Source organism: Cheilinus undulatus, linkage group 7, assembly GCF_018320785.1.
Source record: "Cheilinus undulatus linkage group 7, ASM1832078v1, whole genome shotgun sequence".
Lineage (NCBI taxonomy): Eukaryota > Metazoa > Chordata > Actinopteri > Labriformes > Labridae > Cheilinus > Cheilinus undulatus.
In genome coordinates this window covers 31,444,869-31,465,765 of record NC_054871.1, presented here as the reverse complement: position 1 = coordinate 31,465,765, position 20,897 = coordinate 31,444,869, and the positions used below count along the sequence as shown (strand labels likewise).

Sequence of the window (20,897 nt, the reverse complement as noted above, 5' to 3'; positions counted from 1 at the left end):
ATTCTTTCCCATTTTTCTTGGTGCGCATCTAAGTTGCTCAATAGGGTAGTATTTTTGTTTTTGGATTTTGCAGTTCATATTTAACAGTATATTTTCATTGGTAGACAGGTTGGATTGCATTCCAGCCAGTCTAGTACTCACAGTCTTTCATTGTGAAGCCATGCTGTTGTAACTCATGCAGAATGTGGCTTGTCATTGTCTCGCTTAAATGAAAAGGGAAAAAAAGATATCATCTGGATGGAAGCATACGTTGCTCCAAAACCTTTATGTATTTCTCAGTGTTCAATGCCTTTACATATGTGCAAGTCACCCATGCCATAGTCACTAATACTCCCTTAACACTATCATATAGTGCTTTCAGACAGTCATGGTTCTGGCTCTGGCTCAGTTCTGGAGTCTCAGAACCTTGGTGCTCTCTGGTGAACCAGCCCACGTTCACACCAGTTTAAGCAAAAGCAAAGTGGGAGGACGTGACTCTGAGTTACTCAGACGGTCTCTTGAGTTTAGTAATTTCTTGGTCTGGCGTTTGGATGAATCCATCCTTTGCAATTTCTTCTGCAAGTTCTGCATATTACTTGCTCTTCCTTGTGCTACTCTCCAACTTCTCCTGGAATTCTGTCGATGCCCAGATCACAACCAAACATTTTGTCTCTGCAGCAGACCACTTTTTATCCATTTTCCATTTGTCTTCAAAACCTAGAATATCACTGATAATGTCGCGGTACACAAGGAAAAACAATTTTTTTTTTGGTTCCAGCTGAGGACCAACTTTTCAGATTCCGTACCAATTTTTTTTCCAGTTTGAACACGGGGGCCGGTTCAAAATTAGGTTCAGGAACAGGAACTGCTGGTCTGAAAGGCCTAATAAATGCTGCCTTTTAACTCTGTGTTGATAACAATCTGGGTGGTCCTTTTTCTCTTTAGCCCAGAGAAATTGTTAGCCATTATTTCCAAAAAAACATTTAAAATGTTAACTCATTGGACGTGAGCACTTTTTTGGAGTTGGGGTTTCTATACAAAGGCACAAACTTTGATCATGTGTTGCCTCCTGAGACGCTCCTCTACTCCTGTCAGACAGGGAAGGTCTCCTGCTGTGAGGTCACGTGTGAATCATCAGAGGAAAGAAAAGAGCGGGACAATAACCCAGTTAATAAGAAAAGAAAGAAATACACAAGAAAGGAGATGGAGGACAAGAGGGGAAGAGGGGCTCAAGGATGAGGAAGTCAATAATGGACAACACGTGCATCCCTCGCCCTCTGAGATCAAAAACTGTTTCATCAGCTGCACCTTATCTGTGTGTTTGGAGGAGTTACACTGTGAGAAGGGTCCCACTGCCTGCACAGACAGATGGATGCTTTACCCACACCCACATCCACTCACTCCCACTCTCATACACAAACACACATGTGCATAAACACACTCACAATGGTTCCCAGATAACAGCATTTACAGCAAGCTGTGGAGGAGAACCAGCTGAACACACAGAGCCCTGCTTGGGTAAACTGCCATGGGGTCCTTATTTTTTAAATAACCGCTTGCCAAGTGAAAGAAAGAGAAGGGAGGCTTTTGATGGATGGATAAGGACGTGTGTGATGGAGGAAAATGAACACAAAAAGAAGGAGAGAATGTGTGAGGTGAGCTGCAAAAACTCCCACTGGCCCCCACGCGGCCCACTGCGCCACATTGGCTAAGTGCTCACTAGACAAATTGCTTTGGCTGGCAGCGTGCAGGGAAAACAGCATGAAGCAGGACCTGGGATAGGAGGAAGAGCTATTCACTTCTGCCATTTGGCCTTGTGCATCATACATGGCACTGTGGTGTGGGAATAGTGTGAAGAAGTCAAGGTTTTCCTTGGCTCTTTTGGAGCCTTCACTCTATAGTCCACAGCCGTTATAAAGCTGTATTTGCGTGATTTTCAGTCTCTTCTTCCTTAGTTTAAAATCGCCTCGGGTTGTCATTTCCTTTTTGAATCTGCTTCTGAAGCCCAAGGCCTGTCTTGAGACGGATGAAAGAAGAGCTTGGATTTCCCACTGAGCACCTCCTGCTTTCACACTCCTGGTGCTCAGGGGGTCAAGGAGGCATTTGGAGCAACAGCAAACTCCAAAGAAATAAAATAAGAGACCACTGAGAGAAGAAGAAGGTTTAGAAGTGTTTAGAAACTTAAATAAAAGAGCGCATGTGGAAAGAAGAACAGGATGATGTCAAATGAAGTCCTTACTTTCATCAGAATGTTTGTTCTGAAAACAAACATTTCCATTACCTCTAGGTTATTGTTTTGGCAGCTGACAACATCTTTCGTTGCTGTGGTAGACTGACATGGACTCATTAGGCTTAATGGAGCCACGAAGGAATGCAAGGAAAACATCCCATGCAAAGTCAAGTAAATCTAGTGCATCCTGAGAGCGGAGAGTCCATGTTTGGTTTTAGCTGTAAAGAATCTGATGTGACAGGGTCAGACAGCAAGATGTCCCTGTGGGAAAACACAGCAGAGGAGGGGAAATGAGGAGGACAAGGAGCAGGAGGAGAACAGGTTTACTGTGCCAGGAGAAGCGTGACACAGGGGAGGATACACAGATGTTCAACTAGTCCCCTTAGGCCTGCGCAAGTAAAAAAGGCAAGGGAGTAGGATAGCTAGCTTGAGCAGAAAGGGTAGGGGAAACAGCAGAGCATGTTGACAGCAGGGCATGTCACAAGGACAGTGCAGAGTTGTTCCAGAGGAGTGTAATCGTTGTTAGGAAGATAAGATAATACCCAGAGGAGCATGATGTTGAAAGGTCAAGAAAAAGTATGAAAATGAGGCTGCATGAATACAGAAAGTGAGGTCAGGTGAGAGGTTGGTGGTAGAATAAATTAAAGAAAAAGACCGCATAATATTAAAAATTAAGATGGGTTGTACAAGTTCAGGAGGTCCCTGCAATGTGGACCATCAAAACCTGAGTTTGAAGAATTATTCTAAAACTTCACAGTTTGACATGCTGCCAGTACTTTGGATATCTCTGCTATATTGTACAGAGGCAACCAGTTAAGAAACTTTTGGCTGGTTGCCTGAACACAACAACACTGAAACAACAATGAAGAAAGTTTGCCAAAAAATCTATTGATCAGTTTTTATTTTTACAGCTCTATCATAAAAAATGTTATGTCGCCATTGGGATTTGTAATGCTTGATTGTGGTTATTATTGAAATACAAATACTCATTATATAATTCTTAATATTTATAGCTAAAATATTAAATAATGCAGCAGCATCCTGAAGACAGGGAACAATGACCATAAAGGGGCAAAAATGTATCTAAATTGAAATTTACATTAAATTGAAGGTGTGAAATTGAATGCTGACTTTTTCATCCACCAAAAATTACAGTGTACGTGCACAGTATTCCCAGACAACTTCTCTTTTAACCTGTTATAGAATTGATTGAACAGAGTAGCATCAGTCAGAGTCAATGGCACTTAATCAACCGAAAAACAATTATATAACTAAACTACAACAAACAAACTTTTTACAAAGCAAAGCAAAGTGTGATAAATGTGTGGGTTTGAGACGAAGGACAACATGGCTGATGGTCACAAAATGGCTGAGTCACATATGTCTTTAAAGATGGTGGAAAAATGAAAGATATCACTGAAAAACAGTGTGGCAAAGAAAGAAACTCTAGCTCTCAGCTATCACTCAATATGGTCAGTTCACCAGACTAAAAAACAAAACAGTGCCCAGACTTTAATCCTGACAGCAATCACACTGGTGTTTGTGTGAGTGAAGGCACTGCACTGGATATAAATGGACACAGCGAAGTAAAACAGCGACACAAAAAAACTGAGAAAATAACACTACAAATGCAGCTTTCAACAAATGCACAGCTATTTCACAGCTGTATCAAAGCCTCTTGTGGTGTCAAGACTCAGCTTTTGGACGAGAGCCGGGCTTGTATTGTCCTTCAGGTGATGGGAAAAGAGCTGCATGTCCTTCTTTAGATACCGGTCGGCGTTTCTGCAGGAATCCTATCCAGATGGCATGCAAGAAAGAGAAGAAAACTCTTTGTACCTGACCCGGTGGCAGACTGTGCCAAACTTTCAGGTGAAGCTGGGAACACAAAGCACACAGTGGAAGGGAGCTGGTCTGCTGCTGTGGAAAGGCTACACAAAGATAGCCTATAGGTATTTCAGTTTAGCTAAAAGTTTCCTAGCTCAAGAATTGTATTTGCCTGAAAATGTGAGCTTGTCATTAATCTTCTCATATTTAAATTCCGTTTACAGTCAAATCAATATTCTTTATATTCAGGTTTTGCAAATTGTGGTCAGCTCTTAAGATTGGGACATAAAAGCATGTAGTGGCACACAAACAGAAGAGGGCCAGTGTAAAACTGCTCCAAACTGAGAAAAAAGCGGCTGCATCACCTCAGTTTCAGCTATTATTAATGTAGGCTAATTATAGGTGTCAGACAGTGATATGCCGCTTTATGGAGGAGAAAAACTGTTCTCTGACTGCTCATAAGACTTAAAAAGAGATTTAACTAAGTTGAAATGTCTGGTAGCCTATAAAACACTGTAGGAATTGCTATAATTAATATTCCCAATCTGGAAACTGACTGGAAATGAGCTTTGAAATTCTGTAAATCGAAATTTCTGCCATACGCAGGAGGGATAATTAAAGATGAATGAGAGCCATTGTCTCACCAGAACTCTTAAAGAATAAAAAAACAATATATTTTGTTTTTAATTTATCCAATAATAAGATAGTACAGATAATAGTTTAGCAAAAAGCCTTGCTATTTGAAAAGTCTAGACTGATAATGGTGGCCTAATGTAAATCTGGCTGACAAAGATGATAAAGTTTACATGAAACCCTTCTTCATGTCTCTTGACGTTGGATGGAAATAAACCGTCAATCAAGGATTCAAACAAATATAAAAAGGCATAAAAACATAAATTTATGAAAGTTATCTGATGAAGAGAAGATCACATGCAAACAGTTTATAGATTTTCCTACTCTTCCCTGTGGTTTATAAAATAGACACTGTATTTTTTAAGACTTTATTTTGATATTTATACTTTTTCACAATTTCGGATTGCTTAAATTCATCATTCATCACCACTGATGCAAGAACTCTCTTTTCCTCTTCCTCATCTCCCTTTACAAGGCATCAGGGGTCCTTGCAGTTGGTGTTTTTCCAGACTGTCAGTAAGATTGTTTAACAGTGAGAAAGTACTTTAGACTCCACAGTAGCTCTCTCAAACAGACACCCCATGCATCTAGCCTAGACAGCCTGTCACTCAACCCCCCGACGAAGAGAAGGAAGGACGAATGCCTGCGGACTAAGAAAGACGGGAACACCCTGAAACAAAAGGAAGTAGTCTTAAATGTTAGGGGAAAAGAAAATACACAAAAAACCAAAACATTTGAAATAAGAGATAAAACCAGAAGAGAAAACCACTGTGAAAATGAGAATAATTAAGAGAATTCAGAGAGAAAAACAGCCCGAGGCCTTTTGGCTCACTTCTGTTCAACACACAGCCCAACATGATGCAAACCCAGCGACCCGCAGTGAGAGGAAACGATAGAACCAGCGCACGGCAGAGAGGTGGTTTGAAGGTAGAGAAAAGAAGCCAAGCTGGCACCAGTGCAGAGCTGGCACACGTGTCGCACCTAACATCTGGTTCCCGCAGTCCTCAGAGACGCATCGTATCATCCACAGATATGCCTGCAGCTCCGCCACTCTGGCCTGAGGTTGAGTCACATCCCTGCCTATGAATGATAAGTACTGAGAGAGACGGCGTGACCTGATCAAATGGCACATCGGGAGCATACGGCTCCCTGCTGAAACCCAAAAATCCAACCTTCGGGCGAGGCCTCAAACAAACTGTTCTGCCGCTTTCGAAGGGGCACTCAGAAAAACATCAGTTAGTACCAATAAGAAAGGAGAGAGAAAAAACATCAGGAAACAGATGGAGTATGTGTGGGATCCATGGAGCAGCAGGTTGCAGGTGACTCAGTCTCTCAGGTTTTTCAATGTGTTTGTATCACTGAGGTATTAGCACTTAGTCACCAGCTCTCACACCACGCACACCATTAGTCATTGAAAAGGACACATTCACTGCAGCAGGTTGAGTCTCAGAGCAGGAGGAATGGGATTAAGTTTAAAACTCATTCCTTATCTCATCCTCATACAGCTCTCTTTATTTCCTGTCTTAAGTCATAACACAAAAATGTAGCGATGTATCCCTGTTTTCCTGGAGCTATGGGTGTCTTTTTGTTAATGTGTGTGGGCTGTGGACATGTCTCAGAGCAGATGTTCCCATTCCCATCACAGGGTTCACAAGTCATTAAACAGCCTCCAAGGTGCATCGTGATTTACACCGGAATGTGTTTTTTTGGGGTTTTACGAGAATATTCCTCCCTTTTATTGAGAGGAAAAACATTCAATGACTCATTTCCTATTCCGTTTTATAATCCAGGGATTACAGCCAAGATCTTTCCAGGGTTCTAATCTGGCTCTTGCATCCGCCACAGATCTATTTGTCGCCCAGGGAGGTGACAGCATCTATCCCATCCTGTCTTTCTTTCCATCTCAGAAACAATTTCCTTTGTGTTCAAGCATTCAATGTCAAAATACGAACAGCCCCAAAATCCAATTTGTCATCTCCCCTGGGTACCTGTCTCTTCCTCACTTTGATTGATTCTCTGTATTTTAACGTCTTTCATTTTTCACATATCAGAGTCGATTTTTCAGTTTAGGTATCATCAACCTTATCTTTCATTTTTTGTCACTTACTCTTTTTGCAATGCTTTTAGAAAGTTAAGCCTGCTTGACACAAGGATAACAGTCAGTTTAAAGTGTTTCGATCGACAGCCTCAGTTTCATTCTAACTCCGTCTCACCTCTCCATCCCTCTAGTATCCCAGGATCGGCTGTGTGTGCCTTCGACATGGAGCAGCTGGCTGCTGTGTTTGATGGGAGGTTTAAGGAGCAGAAATCCCCAGAGTCTATTTGGACGCCTGTTCCTGATGAAGTCATCCCAAAGCCAAGGTGCAAAAAACTTTTACCAATTTATTTACATGTGGTCAAATTAGAACCATACAACAAAACAGTATTATTAACATTTGTATTGAATTAACTCATAAAACGGTTGTATAATGTGTTTTTTACGGGTTTCACTGCAAAACACTTCTCATACAGTCAACAACAGTTTTAATCACTAACACATTAGCTGTTCTGGGGCCAGTTTGTGAAGTGTTGTGAATTAAAGGTGTAACACAGCTGATTTTACTCACACTGGGTAATACAGATGCACTGATGCATACATCTAACCTTGATAGAGATCAGCCTTTCTCGTGGGTTTTTTTCTGCAATCATCAGGACATGCCTTCAAATTTCTTTAAATTTAACCATATCATGAATATGGAGATCATTAGGTTCAAGTTCAAAAGGTTTTATTTGCATGAATGTTTGAGACCTTTATTGCCAAAGCAAAGTCCATTGAAACAATCAGCAAAAAAAATGCACTAAGTTATTGACAATCATGGAACAAATTAATAACATGTACATCCAACCCCATAAATCTATGAAGGCACTGTCCAAATTCAAAGATAAAATTAATAGATATTACAATGAAGTTAAATGATATAAAGTTTGAAAAACTAACAAACCATTTCTCTAAATTTTTCTGCAATGGCATTAAGAAACAAAATGTTTGGCTAGATTTACAAGCTGTGGTTCTCAGCTGAATACAGTCCCATTAGTTCCTCCTTTGATTCTGCCACTGTCATTAAAGTCCCTGTGAAGTGAATTCAAAATGTGTGTCTTAACACTCTAGATATGTTGGAATCAGGTTGCTGTACACTTGTGAAAACACTGCGATGCATGTGTGACTGATTTTGGATGTAGACTCTTAGAAAGTTTTTCACCTCTTTCCTGGTTTGGTTTAATCTAGGTAGGGCAAATATAGGCATCCACCAGGTTACCAGTCCCTATAGGGAATTACCCTGCCACCTAATGCTACAACGATATGAAATCACCAAGCAGTTCATCTCAATACAGTCTGTGGTTAGCTGATTGCTTTTAATGAAAGTTAACAGCCAGCTACATGCTGTGTTTTTGTTCATTGCGAGGTAAATTTCCTAAATCTATCAGCCATAGTGGCCTACGATTCATTAAAAGCATCATAATGGAGAGAGATGTGCCAGAAAATAGTAAATTTAATCCTCAGATTCTGCTATTGTCTATCTGCTCTGGCACAGAGCCAGGCAACAGCACTCTGGCCACAGTCCATGGTAAGACCAGGGGACAGGCTAATTGCTGCTACTGTTTGTCTATTTTTTACCTGAACCAGATGCAGCAGGAACAGACATCTTACCTGCTGAAGGTGTGTTTTAATCCATATATCACTTTTCTTTAGTCCTGTCTTTAGTGATTAAAAGAAGTGGGTTGTGACCATCTCTCACAGACTGTGGCTTTGTCTCTCTCAAAGCAGCAACAGTTTAATCCCTCATGTCCATCAGCATTGCAATGCTAAAGTTTAGCCAAGTCTGTCACAATAAAAGCCTCCAATGCTAACTATCATTGAGGACTTTTTTTATAGAGCAAAACCAGGAAATGGAAGTATTTTCAGCATCAACTTAACAACAGACACCTCATAAATGGGAGAGTGGGCGTGGCTTCAGCTCATTCAACCGACATTCGCACACCGTCCGAGAGCAGATATTACTACCTCAGTTTTCATGATTTCGAAGCGTAATTTTGTAAAACTAGAGGTGTTTTTCATGACTGAAATTTGTCCTGGTGGTTCATGACACAGTGGCCTGTCATACAACAAACCTTAAATACAAAATTTCCGATCACTTTAGAGGGACTTTAACTATCCTGACATTAATAGTCAAAATTATCCCATTTGCCCTTTTCCTGAAATCTTGTCAACATTTTGGTCAACAAGTGAATAGGTGGAGCACACACAAAATGTGTTAATACATACATTTTAATTATTTTATTATTTTATTTCAATTATTGGTTCTCAGGTGGTCTAGCTACAGTCTGTTAAATCACAACAAAACTTTCAACAATGCATATTTAATTTCCCTATGAAATTTCCTTTCTATATCTGTAAAACAGAATTAACAAAACGTATTGATGTATGTCTGCTATAGCCTAGGTGTTTCACAGACTTCTGCCATCATGTGTTTTACAGATACAAGTTGCAACCCACTGAAAATAGCTACACAGATCACTTTGGATCCTGACCCACCAGCTGAAAACTCCTGCTTCAGGGGTTTATCTTGTGCATTTCATTACTAAATAAGTACCCCAGCAGCCATAGAGATGTAGAAAGTTGGATTTTTTAATCAATACATTTTGACTGGAGTGACCTGAAATTTTTAAAAATTTTAAAGAGTGCCTTGACAGAAAAAAGGTTTAGAAATGCTTGTATGGATGCATTTTGCCCTGTTGACATACATCAGCAAGTAGTGTTTCAGTACATAACAGTTTGTCTAATTTTGGTTATTGCTTAAGGGCCCTTTCTAATTCACAGAGTTAGAGCTGGAGTTCAAAATTAACAAATTTATTTTTCTATTTTTCAATTCTGGGTGCCCAGGAGGTAATTTTTCTTTTTTTTTAGTTTATCAAAACCGGCTTGAGTATTATCTGATTTTTACTAGTACCAAATCAGGTTTAAAATGTTGGTGTTGTGATAACTCTAGTTGGCAGCATGAGAGTCTTGGGAGTCTGGGAAGGATCAGTGGCATGTTGTCTGTAAGACAGGTTTCCTAAAAGGAGGACTACAGGCAAAGCTCTTATAACATCAAATCACAAAACTCATTTGGAAAACAGACACGAAGAATTAAAAGAGAAGTGGTAAAAAAAAAAAATTTAAAAAAAGTTATCGAGTCTGTAATCAGCTAAATTGTCATTTTCAACATTAGTACCAGCTCTAATTTTAACAATCTGTGCATCCCTATAAAAAGATACAGCCTTTCAAAACTTCACAAAGTTGCAAAGAGTTTGGGAATTCATTTTTCACAAGGATACAACTTGTTCCCATCAAAAGCAAAGGCATTTTTGACCTTATTTAACCTCTGTACCGCTTGCCAAATACTTCAAAAGTGAGGGAAATCAAATCAGTCTCTTGACGTAAAAGAGTTTCCTGACTGGATGGGAGACACTCAGACAGTCTAGACTACTTAATTAGATGCATGCTTTTCTCAAGCCTAAAAACGTAATACTTTACCTGTGAACTACTTTGTAAGTATGTCCTAAAACTGTCTTCAGGCCTGGTGGCTGTGCTGTTCAGGGGTCCAAGTTTAATTCCTCAAACTCCTTTCCTGATGAGATGCTCAACTTTGTGAAGACCCATCCTCTGATGGATGAAGCCATCCCATCACTTGGACAGAGACCATGGATAGTCAGAACTATGGTCAGGTAAGACAAACAGTCCAACACAAATCCTCTTACATGACTATTTTTGTGCTAATTTGCAGCATCAAAATCTCTATGAAGGAATCAGTGTGCTTAAATACAACTTCTCAATAGCACAGTGACAAAACAGTTGCAATTATCTTGCAGTCTATCTTTATTTCACTTGAACATACGCTATATGAACAAAAGTATTTGGTCACACCTGTTAATCATTAAATTCAAGTGTTTCAATCAGGCCTGTTGCCACAGGTATATAAAATCAAGCACCTAGCCATGCAGTCTCCATTTGCAAACATTTCTGATTCTAAATGGGTCGTTCTGAAGAACTTAGTGACTCCAAGTGTGATGCTGTGATGGATGCCACCTTTGCAATAAGACATTTAATGAAATTTCATCTCTGCTGGATATTCTACAGTAATCTGTGATATTATTAGAAAGTGGAAGCATTTAGGAACAACAGCAACTCAACACACAGAAACTGGATGGTGGAGCAGTGGAAACATGTTCTGTGGAGTTACAAATCAGACTGCTCTGTTCCGCAGTCAGGTGGGCCAGTCTGGGTTTGGAGGATGATGGGAGAACGATACCTGCCAGATTTCATTGTGCCAACTGTGAAGTTTGATGGAGGAGATAATGGCTTTGGGCTTTTGTAAGGTTTGGGCAAAGCCCCTTATCTCCACTGGAGGCCATCCCATCCCATCTTAATGCTTCAGAGTACCAAGAGATTTTGGACAATGCTATTCTTCAAAATTTGTGGCAACAGTTTGGGGAGGCCCTTTTCTATTCCAACATGACTCTGCCCCAGTGCACAAAGCAAGGCCTATAAAGACATGGTTTGATGAGTTCACTGTGGAGGATCTCGACTGGCCCTGACCTCGACCTGATCAAGCACCTTTTGGATGAGCTGGAACGAGACTGTGAGCAAGACCTTCTCATCCAACATCAGTGCCTGACCTCATAAATGCTCTACAGAATGCATGAGCACAAATTCCCACAGAAACACTCCAAAAACTTGTGGAAAGCCTTCCAAGAAACTAGTGGAGGCTGCTGTAGCTGTAAAAGAGAGGCCAGCTCCATATTAAACTACATGTATTTGAATACAATACCATCAGCAGTCCCTGTTGGTATAATAGTCAGGCAGCCAAATACCTTTGTCCATATAGTACATCTGCAAAACACTGCTTGATTTTCTCGAAGTGAAGCATATCTTGGAGCCACTAAAGTTTAATAAAGTTTTATGAATGTTATTTTGAGGTAAAGACCTCCTTACAGCAAGCAGATATGCTGACTTTAGGCACATTTAAATTAAACTGTGATCTATTAGAAGTGCTTTTGTTGTCTTTTCCTCATGGTGGACTTGTGAAACGCTTCTTTTGAGTCTTGATCTTTGTGTGCTAGCCATCCATCCTGACTGACTCTATATGGCAGCTGAGTGCTAAAATTTGGCACCACCTAAATTGACCCTTCAGATTCACAAATCCAGTCATCAATTATGTTTCCCTCTGGTCAAATTGGTCAAAACCTATCACTCATAAAATGTGTTTTTCTTTTCCTTTAAAAAAGCTGAGGTCTCTTGAGAATTTCACTCCTCAAAAAAGGTCTAGAAATAAAAAAAGGATCACCTGAAGTGACACAAACCTACTATATTTACTCTGACTTGATGATTAAGTATCAGCTTCTCACATTAGTTCATGGTGTTTTACAGTGTAAAAGACAGGAGTGCAGATATACACAAGTGTACTGTTTGTACGCAAACACAGACACGGTCAGTCTGTTTGGAACGTGGACTTCTGTAATACCAGACGAGCAGCTGTGGCACATCAATTTTCACGTAAACAAAGCATGCCTCTTTCTTTCTCTCTCTGATATCTGCTGTATGGAGTCCCTCTGTCGACCATCCACCAGGGAATTATGGGAACTGGATGTATATGGAATATTAAGCACCCAGCACTATTGACTCACACACAGTCCTGTGTGTAGTTCAGCTGCGCTCTGCTATTGTTCCAAGACAGGCCCATTTACTGGACTGATATTATTAATGACTGAATGTCTGATGTAATTAGTTTATTATGCAAATTTGATAAGCAGTGTTTTCTCCCTGGAATTAATTTCATTTTGCAGTGACTCGAGAGAAAATGGCATATTATGATTTACACTCACAGGAGTCTGTATTTTACACCCAAACCAATCAGTTGTAATGCACTTAAATCATCAACTTGCCTCCAGGAGCTGCTTTACTATGCTTTTAGCTTTCATAAAAACATAAAGCCTCTAATGAGCCACTCAGCACAGAGACGTTTATTTAGCACTTCGTCTCCTCTGCTGTGCAGGTATCAGCTGAACAAGATTGTGGTGGATACAGAAGCCGGGCCTCACAGAAACCGCACTGTCCTGTTCCTTGGGTCGAGTAGAGGCACCATCCTCAAGTTCCTCATCATGCCCAATCAGGACAACACCGTCACCAACAGCAACATCTTCCTGGAGGAGCTGGAGGGCTACAACCCTGACAAGTAAGATGCTAAAGCTAGCATAGATAAAATAGAGCTACTGTATATTTGAAACTGTTATACCATATGACTGTTAAAAGTCCTGAGATAAGATTTTGGTAGGCTATGAAACATACTGAAATTAAAGATGATGCCTCTTTATGACCTACTAGAGTAAATGAGACCATCAGCGGCAGGACTGATTTTTGCTGTATGGATAGATTTTTAATGTCTGGAACTGCGGCTGGAGGGTAGGCATCGAACAAAGGAATTAAAAGGGTTAACAGTGTTCTGTAGAAAGACAGTTTGCAATTAACATGACAAAGATTACCAATGGGTGATATAGTTGACACTTAGAAAAAGTAACAATGGGATTTTTGGTTTAAAGAAAAAGGACAGCACAAAATTTATTAAGGGTTACTTCCTGGTCCATGGGTAGAGGGCTGCACATAAAAAAATTAAATAAGCTTTAAATTCTGAAATACTCCAGTTAACTTTTCACTGTCATAGTTTCTTGGAACTAGATGAGAAGACTAATTCCACTTTATTTTTTTATGTCAAGTGAGAAGGTAATACCAACTGTCTAGCTTAGCTTAGCTTAGCCTCGAAAACAGGCTTTAGAGGCTGGCCTGGTTGCTAAAAAAAAAAAAAAAAAATGGCCTAAAGTAACACCTCCTTTCTAATGTGTTTGTTTTTTGTTTTTATTTTTCGGTTTGGTTTTTTTTGTTTTTTATTTTTTGTTTTTGTTTTTGTTTTTTTTTTGTTTTTGTTTTTGTTTTTTTACAAAAAATGAGCAGTGAAAACTTAATGACATGGTTTTATGGTGGTTGTTTACCATATTTCATTTTATGTCAAACCTTTATTTATTCTCAAAAGGACATTGAGGTTTCCCTCATTTCCAAAGCCGTCGAGATTACCAGCAAATTAAACCCACAGATCAATAGAACAAAGTCTATAAGAAAAATAATTGAGAACAGCAAGACAATGCCAGTAACAAAGGTACGTAGATGAATTGAAATCAAGTAAAAAAGTTGCAATGTGAATCACTGTGGCTGAAAATCAAAGTCCCAAACTCTGAAAGAGAGGGACGAATGTCAATCTTTAGAGTTTGTTGGAGGGTGTTCCATGAGTTTGGGGCCAGTTCAGTACAATCTTTACAAAATCAGCAAAGGAATATTTACTAGGACTCAGCCAGTTCCCTTTTCCCCTTGTTTCTAGTCTTTATTGCTAGGCTTAGCTGATGGCAGCAATACGCCAGATAGAAGGGCAGGACAAAAATCCTTGGAGGGTGATTGGATGAACTTTCTGTCTGTCACATTCATGATGGGCCAATCAAGGCAACAAGACAGTGTAACAGTACAAAAACAGAAAGCTTTTTCATCAGGTTTTGTTGTGTTTTTTTTTTTTTTTTTGTGCAATATTTACTGAGGCAGAGTGAGGATGGCAGTTTTCTTCTATTTTCAGTTTTTATGCTAAGCTAAGCTAACAACTGGCCAAAAGTATGGTGCCATCCAAAGATAGGAGAATAATCTATCCACCAATATGTTGTAGTTATTTTGTATTCTTGCCAGGACAAAGCCAGGAGGGTCTTTATGCAACCTTAATCTGTTATTTTACAAGTTAAGCTAACAGATTGCTGAAGCTGGAATATAAAAATAAACAGATATAAGAGTAAACTAAGTTTTGTTTTGTCAAGAAAGCAAACAAGTACCTTAACCAGTGTAACATCATCTGAGCCCTAGCTAGTGGAGCCAAAGAAAGGTTTAAATTACATGTTAGTTTAATGTACACACAGCTATGGGAGCTCGTGGTGAGATATGCCTTGAAAGACAGTCACAAGAAGAAGAATAACAACAATGACGTGCTCTGAATGATGCACCTATTCTTTCCATGTAATAGTGCTGCAGCTGAGGCAATGCAACACCAAGCATGCAGAGAAACCAAACAGGGCAAACAGAAAAGAAGAGGATTAGAGGCTAATATTCTTTATCAGGAGATCTGAACGTCTTCTAATGAGGTTCAGAAAATAATGAAAAGATGATAAAATCACATTATCCTTAATCTCTACAAAAGTGATATAGAGTACTGTCAGTAAAAATGACCCCTTATCTTTGGTGTGAAGCGTTATTTTATTTAATATGTGGATCTTGACAGAAGATTGGAGTGGATTAGGCTTCTCGTCCTTTTGCTAATTAGCATTTTGCATTAGGCAGGCAGCTCTGACGTTTCATTGGATGCCCATCAGTAGGTAATGGGCACAGGGTACAATGGCTTTCCAGTCTTAATTTTTATGCTGTTTTTTCTTTGTTAACAAGCAGTGAAGAGTGGCTGCAGTGATAGGTTGGGTAGGGGGCAGGGTTTTACAAAGATAAAGACAGATGTGGCTGGTGATAATTTTTGCACTGCCAATAAGAAGGATTTGCTCAAATTGCCGATTGCCAGCTCTGGAACATACTTATAGACCTCAGCAAAACATGCTTTGTTTCTGGTTCTTCTATCTTAAGTTTTTGTTCGACTAAAATAGATATTTTTTTTGTCTTGTATACATTTCTTTGAACTACCCACTCTCCAAATGTTAAAAATGTTGAATTGTTGTCCTTTATGGCAGAAATTACATCTGGTAAAGATGAGTAAAAGATTCAAAACTTTACTGACTAGGAACAAAAGGAACGAAATTACATTTCTATCCATTTTCAAACAGCCCAATACGAATGTTTTTGCTCAGGAAGAGTTCAGAAATCAATATTTTGTAACCTTGCAAAGCAGATTGATTTGTCAGTTTCCATGTTTCTCACTTGCAAATCCATCTTGCAAAGCTCCCATCTGAACCGTTTGGGCCCAGTTAGAAAGTGACAGGACCAATCAGTTTCGAGGGACAGTACTTTCGGGCGCGGCAGAGCCGTGACGTATGCAAGCAGTGAGAAGAGGCCAGTGCAATTATGGCCGAAGACATTTGGGCGGATGCTGCTTTTTGCTGGAGTTTTGTCAGAACTTGCCGACATTTCTTAATTAAAAGAAGAACAAAGAACAGCAATGAGTTGTTTTCTTTTAAAAATGGCAAAAGTTGTGTCCTGACATGCCTGTAGTCCCCATGGTTTTCATTAGGTAGCTACTAATGGAGTTTATTCGTTGGTAGCGGCGCACCCCGGTTTTGTTGCTTTGATTGGCCTGTAAAGATGTGACAGACAGAACATTCATCCAATCACCCTCCGAATTTTTTTCAAAGGCTCTGCCCTTTTCCAAATGCCATCTATGGAAGGTTTTCCAGATGGATGTGTGAAACAAATCCATCCGGCGTGTCAGGTTAAATATTTTGTGGAATTACCTCAATTTGTACTCCCTTTCATGTTTCTTGTCATGCTTTCCACCAGTTTTCCCACATTTCTGCTGTGTTGTTCTGCCACTCTTGGCACAAAATTTAAGCACCTCAGCTCAGTCAGATGATCACCAAATCAGTGCCTTGTTAAGTGGAATGAGACATACCTTTGTTGAAATCGAACAGACACTGAATAGAACTGCTTCCATGCATTTCAGCAGGTTTGCGAAAAAATTTGAATGATCTCTTTGTTTTTTTTTTTTTTGTTTTTTTTTCCAGAGCTGTAAAGGCGATTTGTTTCTGCTTTAAGAGAAAACAGGATAATTTATTTAACTGAGTCCAATCTACTTGTAATGTCTCCTTCCTTGCCCAGCTCCTCCAAAATTTGCACACCAATTTGTGTCTCATCATATTTTGCTTGAAAAATGAAGGATGGAGATGGCAAGTGAAATGAAGGGACTGTGTGATAGATGAGCTGGGTGTGGACTGCAGCCAGCATGCCAGGGACAATTCAGAGTGTGTGTGTGTAGGATGAGCCCACCAGGAGGTCGGTGACAGTCCAGCTACAACAGCAGGCACCCGGCTAATCAGGAGGCACAGAACAGCCAGGTTTTTATTTTCCTTTTATGCCCAAGGCTTGGCCACCCCCGACCTCACCTTACAAGAATAAAAAATGCCTTTTGCCTTGTTCAAAACCTCAGAGCGCACAGAAGAAGGACCACTGACAGTCTTCTTTGAGAAGTCAGTCAGATAAAAATCAGTGGTTATGGCTAGCTGCCATAATAAACCAGGAAATGTCCTGAAAGAGATGCAGCTCTAACAATCTGAACCTGCTATTTTCTCCTGCTGTCTGATCTCGCTCCTATATCACTTATTTTCTTTTCATGACTCTTCATCTTTGCGTCTTTGCCTTTTTTTCCTGCTTTTGTTGGTTGTTTATTCAGTTTTTTTTGCTCTCCCACCTCCTCCTCTCCATCCCTTTCGTGATATTACTTGTGAAGAATGACTCATAGCTTGGCCTTAGCAGAATGATAGATTCTTCTTAATGACTGTGGGTCCGCCGCAGCGTTATTACCATAAACCATCCTGCTACAGCTGATGCATGAGTGCACACGTGCATAAAAAGGTATGGACTGAGGTTGGTGCCTGTGATTGTAGCTTTAAGTGCCAATTAGAGGCGATTGGGCTCCTGGCTGCTGTTTTCTGTAGGCCAGCTGACCTCTCGAACTGCTATAGTCCACACTAGCTGTGCATTATTGGACTGACATCTGGCTACACAGGCCTCTGCTGGCTTTAACTTTTATGATGGCTTTTATTCGGAGAACTGTTTATGTTTCGCTGTGTTTCACACTGAGCTGTGGGGATTTTTTTTCTGCTGTAATACCCAGAGTGAGGTCAGAGGTTTAATGTGCAGACTTGGTCTGGTAATTGAAATTGCCTAATGCATCGTTCTGTTTGGTGTGTGACTGGCCGTTTGTGTATTTGTCTGTTGTGTTGTTACAGGTGTGCTGAAGACTCTCCACAAGCCAGGCAGCTGTTGTCTCTGACTCTAGACCGGGTGAGCCACACTTTGCTCCTCGCCTTCCCATCCTGTGTGGTCAGAGTACCGGTGGCACGATGCCAGCTCTACTCCAGATGCATGAAGTAAGTCTACAGCCACAAAACAGAAACAGAAAAGACTGGCACGATAAGACATTAGATAACCATTCAAGAACCATCTGGCCTTCACAAGAGTCCCTGAGCAAGACACAGTGAACCTCTGCCAGCCCCAGAAGTTGCTGCACTTTAGTTGACCTCAATTCCCGGGAATAATAACCCCACTGCAACTTCATAACAACTGTCACTGTGTCCTTGAGCAAAGAGACAATCTGTTAACTGCTGTGTAATCCAAAAATGACTCCAAGTGCCATAAAATGCTCCACTAAATTGGAAGAAAATCTAATAAAAGAGGGCTATATAATTCACTACCATTAAAAATAATGCTACTTCATTGCCTTGGCGTGCATTTTTTAACTTTATTATACACTCTGTTTTCCATTATTTTGACAGATAATGAGTAGTTTACTGATAGTATAATATATTATATACTTTATAAATACTTGAGAGCATTAACACTTAAATGATAACCATACATCATTATAATTTCCTTGTAGCATAAATTATTAACAGATGTTTATAGGGTTCAATGTTGTTGCTGAACTTTATTCTTTTTAAAGAGAGATTATAATCCATCTTTTCATCCTGTAGTTAAAGTGCCTGTAAAAAGTGTTCACTCCCTTGGATATTTTACCCTTTATTAATTTTATAAATCAGTCTCGGTAAACATATGTTGACTTTTTTTCTTATTACAAATTAAACTCTCATGTCACTCTCAAATGTCAAAGTGAAAACAGATTTCTACAAAGTAGTGTCAATTATAAATGTATTGTTGAATAAGTGACTGCATAAATATTCACCTCCTTCAAGTCAGTATTTAGTAGATACATCTTTGGCTGCAGTCACAGCACTAAGTCTGTGTGGATAGGTCTCTGTCAGGCTTGCACATCTGGACACTCCATTACTCCATTCTTCTTTGCAAAACTGCACAAGCTCTGTCTTTTCAGGTCTAGCTACAAATTCTCTATTGGATTGAGGTCTGGTCTTTGACTCGGCCACTCCAGAACATTCATCTTGTTGGCTTTAAATCATTTCTATGTAGCTTTCACTGTATGCTTCATGTCATTGCCTTGCCGGAAAATAAATCTTCTACCAAGCTGTAGTTCTCCTGCAGACTCAATAAGATTGTCCTCCAGGATTTTCCTATATTTAGGGATGGCAAGTTTGTGGTGATATGCAGTGTTAGGTGTCAGCCAAACATAGTGTCTTCTCTTATGGCCACAAAGCACCATTTGAGTCTCATCAGACCAAAGAACTTTCTTTGACTCACCATGGAGTCTCCCACATGCCTTTGGCAAACTCTAGTTGAGATTGAGTATGAGGTTTTCTTCAACAGTGGCTCTCTCTTTGCCACTCTTCCATAAAGCTTTGACTGGTGAAGAACCCAGGCAGCAGTTGTTGTATGCAGAGTCTCTCCCATCTCTGCTGCTGAAGGTTGTAACTCCCTCAGAATAGACATAGGTGTCTTGATAGTCTCTCTCACTAGTGTCCTTCTTGCATGGTCACACAGTTTGTGAGGGCGGCTTGATCTAGGCAGAATTATAAATGTGTCATATTCCTTCCATTTCTTGATAAATGATTTAACTGAACTCTGGGGGATGTTCAGTGACTTGGAATGTTTTTGTATCCATCTCCTGACTTCTACTTTTCAATAACCTTTTCTCTGAGTTGCCTGGAGTATTCTTTTGTCCTCATGCTAATATTATAGCCAGGAATACTGATTAACCAGTGACTTGACCTAACAAAGACAGGTGTCTTTATACTTCAATCACCTGAGACACATTCACTGCACTCACGTGATCTGTCACTAATTGTGACACCAGATGCACCAATTGGCTGGACCTCTGTTAAATTAGGTCAGTTGCTTTATAAATGGTGAATCTCTATGCCATCACTTGTTTTACATCACACATTTTTATTTAATTGGCACTACTTTGTAGAAATCTGGTTTTATTTATCTATTTTTACCAAAAAAAAGCCCTATTATTTTGACCATGAATGATTTATAAAATCAGTGAAAGGGTAAAACACCCAAGGAGGTGAATACTTTTTGTAGGTCCTGTATACTAATATCAGAGGCTCCAGGAATGGTCCTATTTGTTCTGGGACATCACCGTTTAAATGTGTTAAACTCAAACTGAATGTGCAGTGAGGTGTTTTTGAAAAATTCAAACATCCTTAATCAACTAATCCAACGTAACCAACGTAAAAAAGTACCATTATTCAAAGGAATGATATCGCTCGTCTCCAAACATGCACACAAACACCAAAACACCACCTCACTCCCCCAAGCTGGCACACTTACGGAGTCGTGCCGCCTGTGGCTGTGCTCCATTAAGAGTCCGCTGACACACTAACACAGTCGAGGTGAGCACACCAGCGCGTCAGGCGTGTGGTGTGTTCACTGAACCAGGTGAGTCATACAAGCGCATAATCGGGCCCACATTAGGAGACGCTCACATGCCTTCTGAGGTGTGTTTGGTGTGTGCGTTTACGTGTTTAGATGAGGGAGTTAATGTGCTGTGTGCAAGTGTATTCAAGGATTCTTAGTCACGCTTTGGTAGCTTCAGGTCTGGGTTTTAACCTTTTCAGAGAGCTGCACGGTTAGCATGTTTTTCAAATGGATCTTTAATAATTCAGCATTTTACGGTAAAGGATATGCTTTCCAATACTAACGGTCCAAGGCTGACATTTTAACCTCGTTTAACCTTCACATACAGACCTGTCATAAAAAAGTTATGTTGTGCATTTAACCTTGGAGTAAATCAACAGCACATAATGAAAGGACCATAGCGATTTCACACTTACTATTTATCAACAGCTATTTCTTGACCAAGCAGCCTGAAAGCTCAGTTAACTTTTTGATTTTACTTTATTATTTTAGGGGTGTATAATGTTATCAGTCCATATTGGCACCAGCAAATAATGACTTAAAAAGTTATAGCGATCAGTAGATGTTTAAATTTGGGTTATTTAAAAAACTTTGTCAGGACACTGTCTTTGAATCACCTTGCTGTTGATCTGATGTTTA

At 39.9% G+C, this 20,897-nt stretch overlaps 1 protein-coding gene across 1 annotated transcript in view; it reads left to right on the top strand.

Annotated features, from left to right (window-relative positions):
• The window catches only part of sema6bb (sema domain, transmembrane domain (TM), and cytoplasmic domain, (semaphorin) 6Bb), a 228,068-nt gene that overhangs the window by 141,903 nt on the left and 65,268 nt on the right, over positions 1–20,897 (top strand). Inside the window, exons 11-14 of the mRNA XM_041790994.1 lie at positions 6,896–7,027; positions 10,262–10,411; positions 12,739–12,918; positions 17,714–17,854. Coding sequence (XP_041646928.1) covers positions 6,896–7,027; positions 10,262–10,411; positions 12,739–12,918; positions 17,714–17,854 — 603 coding nt within the window. The remainder of the gene's footprint in view (positions 1–6,895; positions 7,028–10,261; positions 10,412–12,738; positions 12,919–17,713; positions 17,855–20,897) is intronic.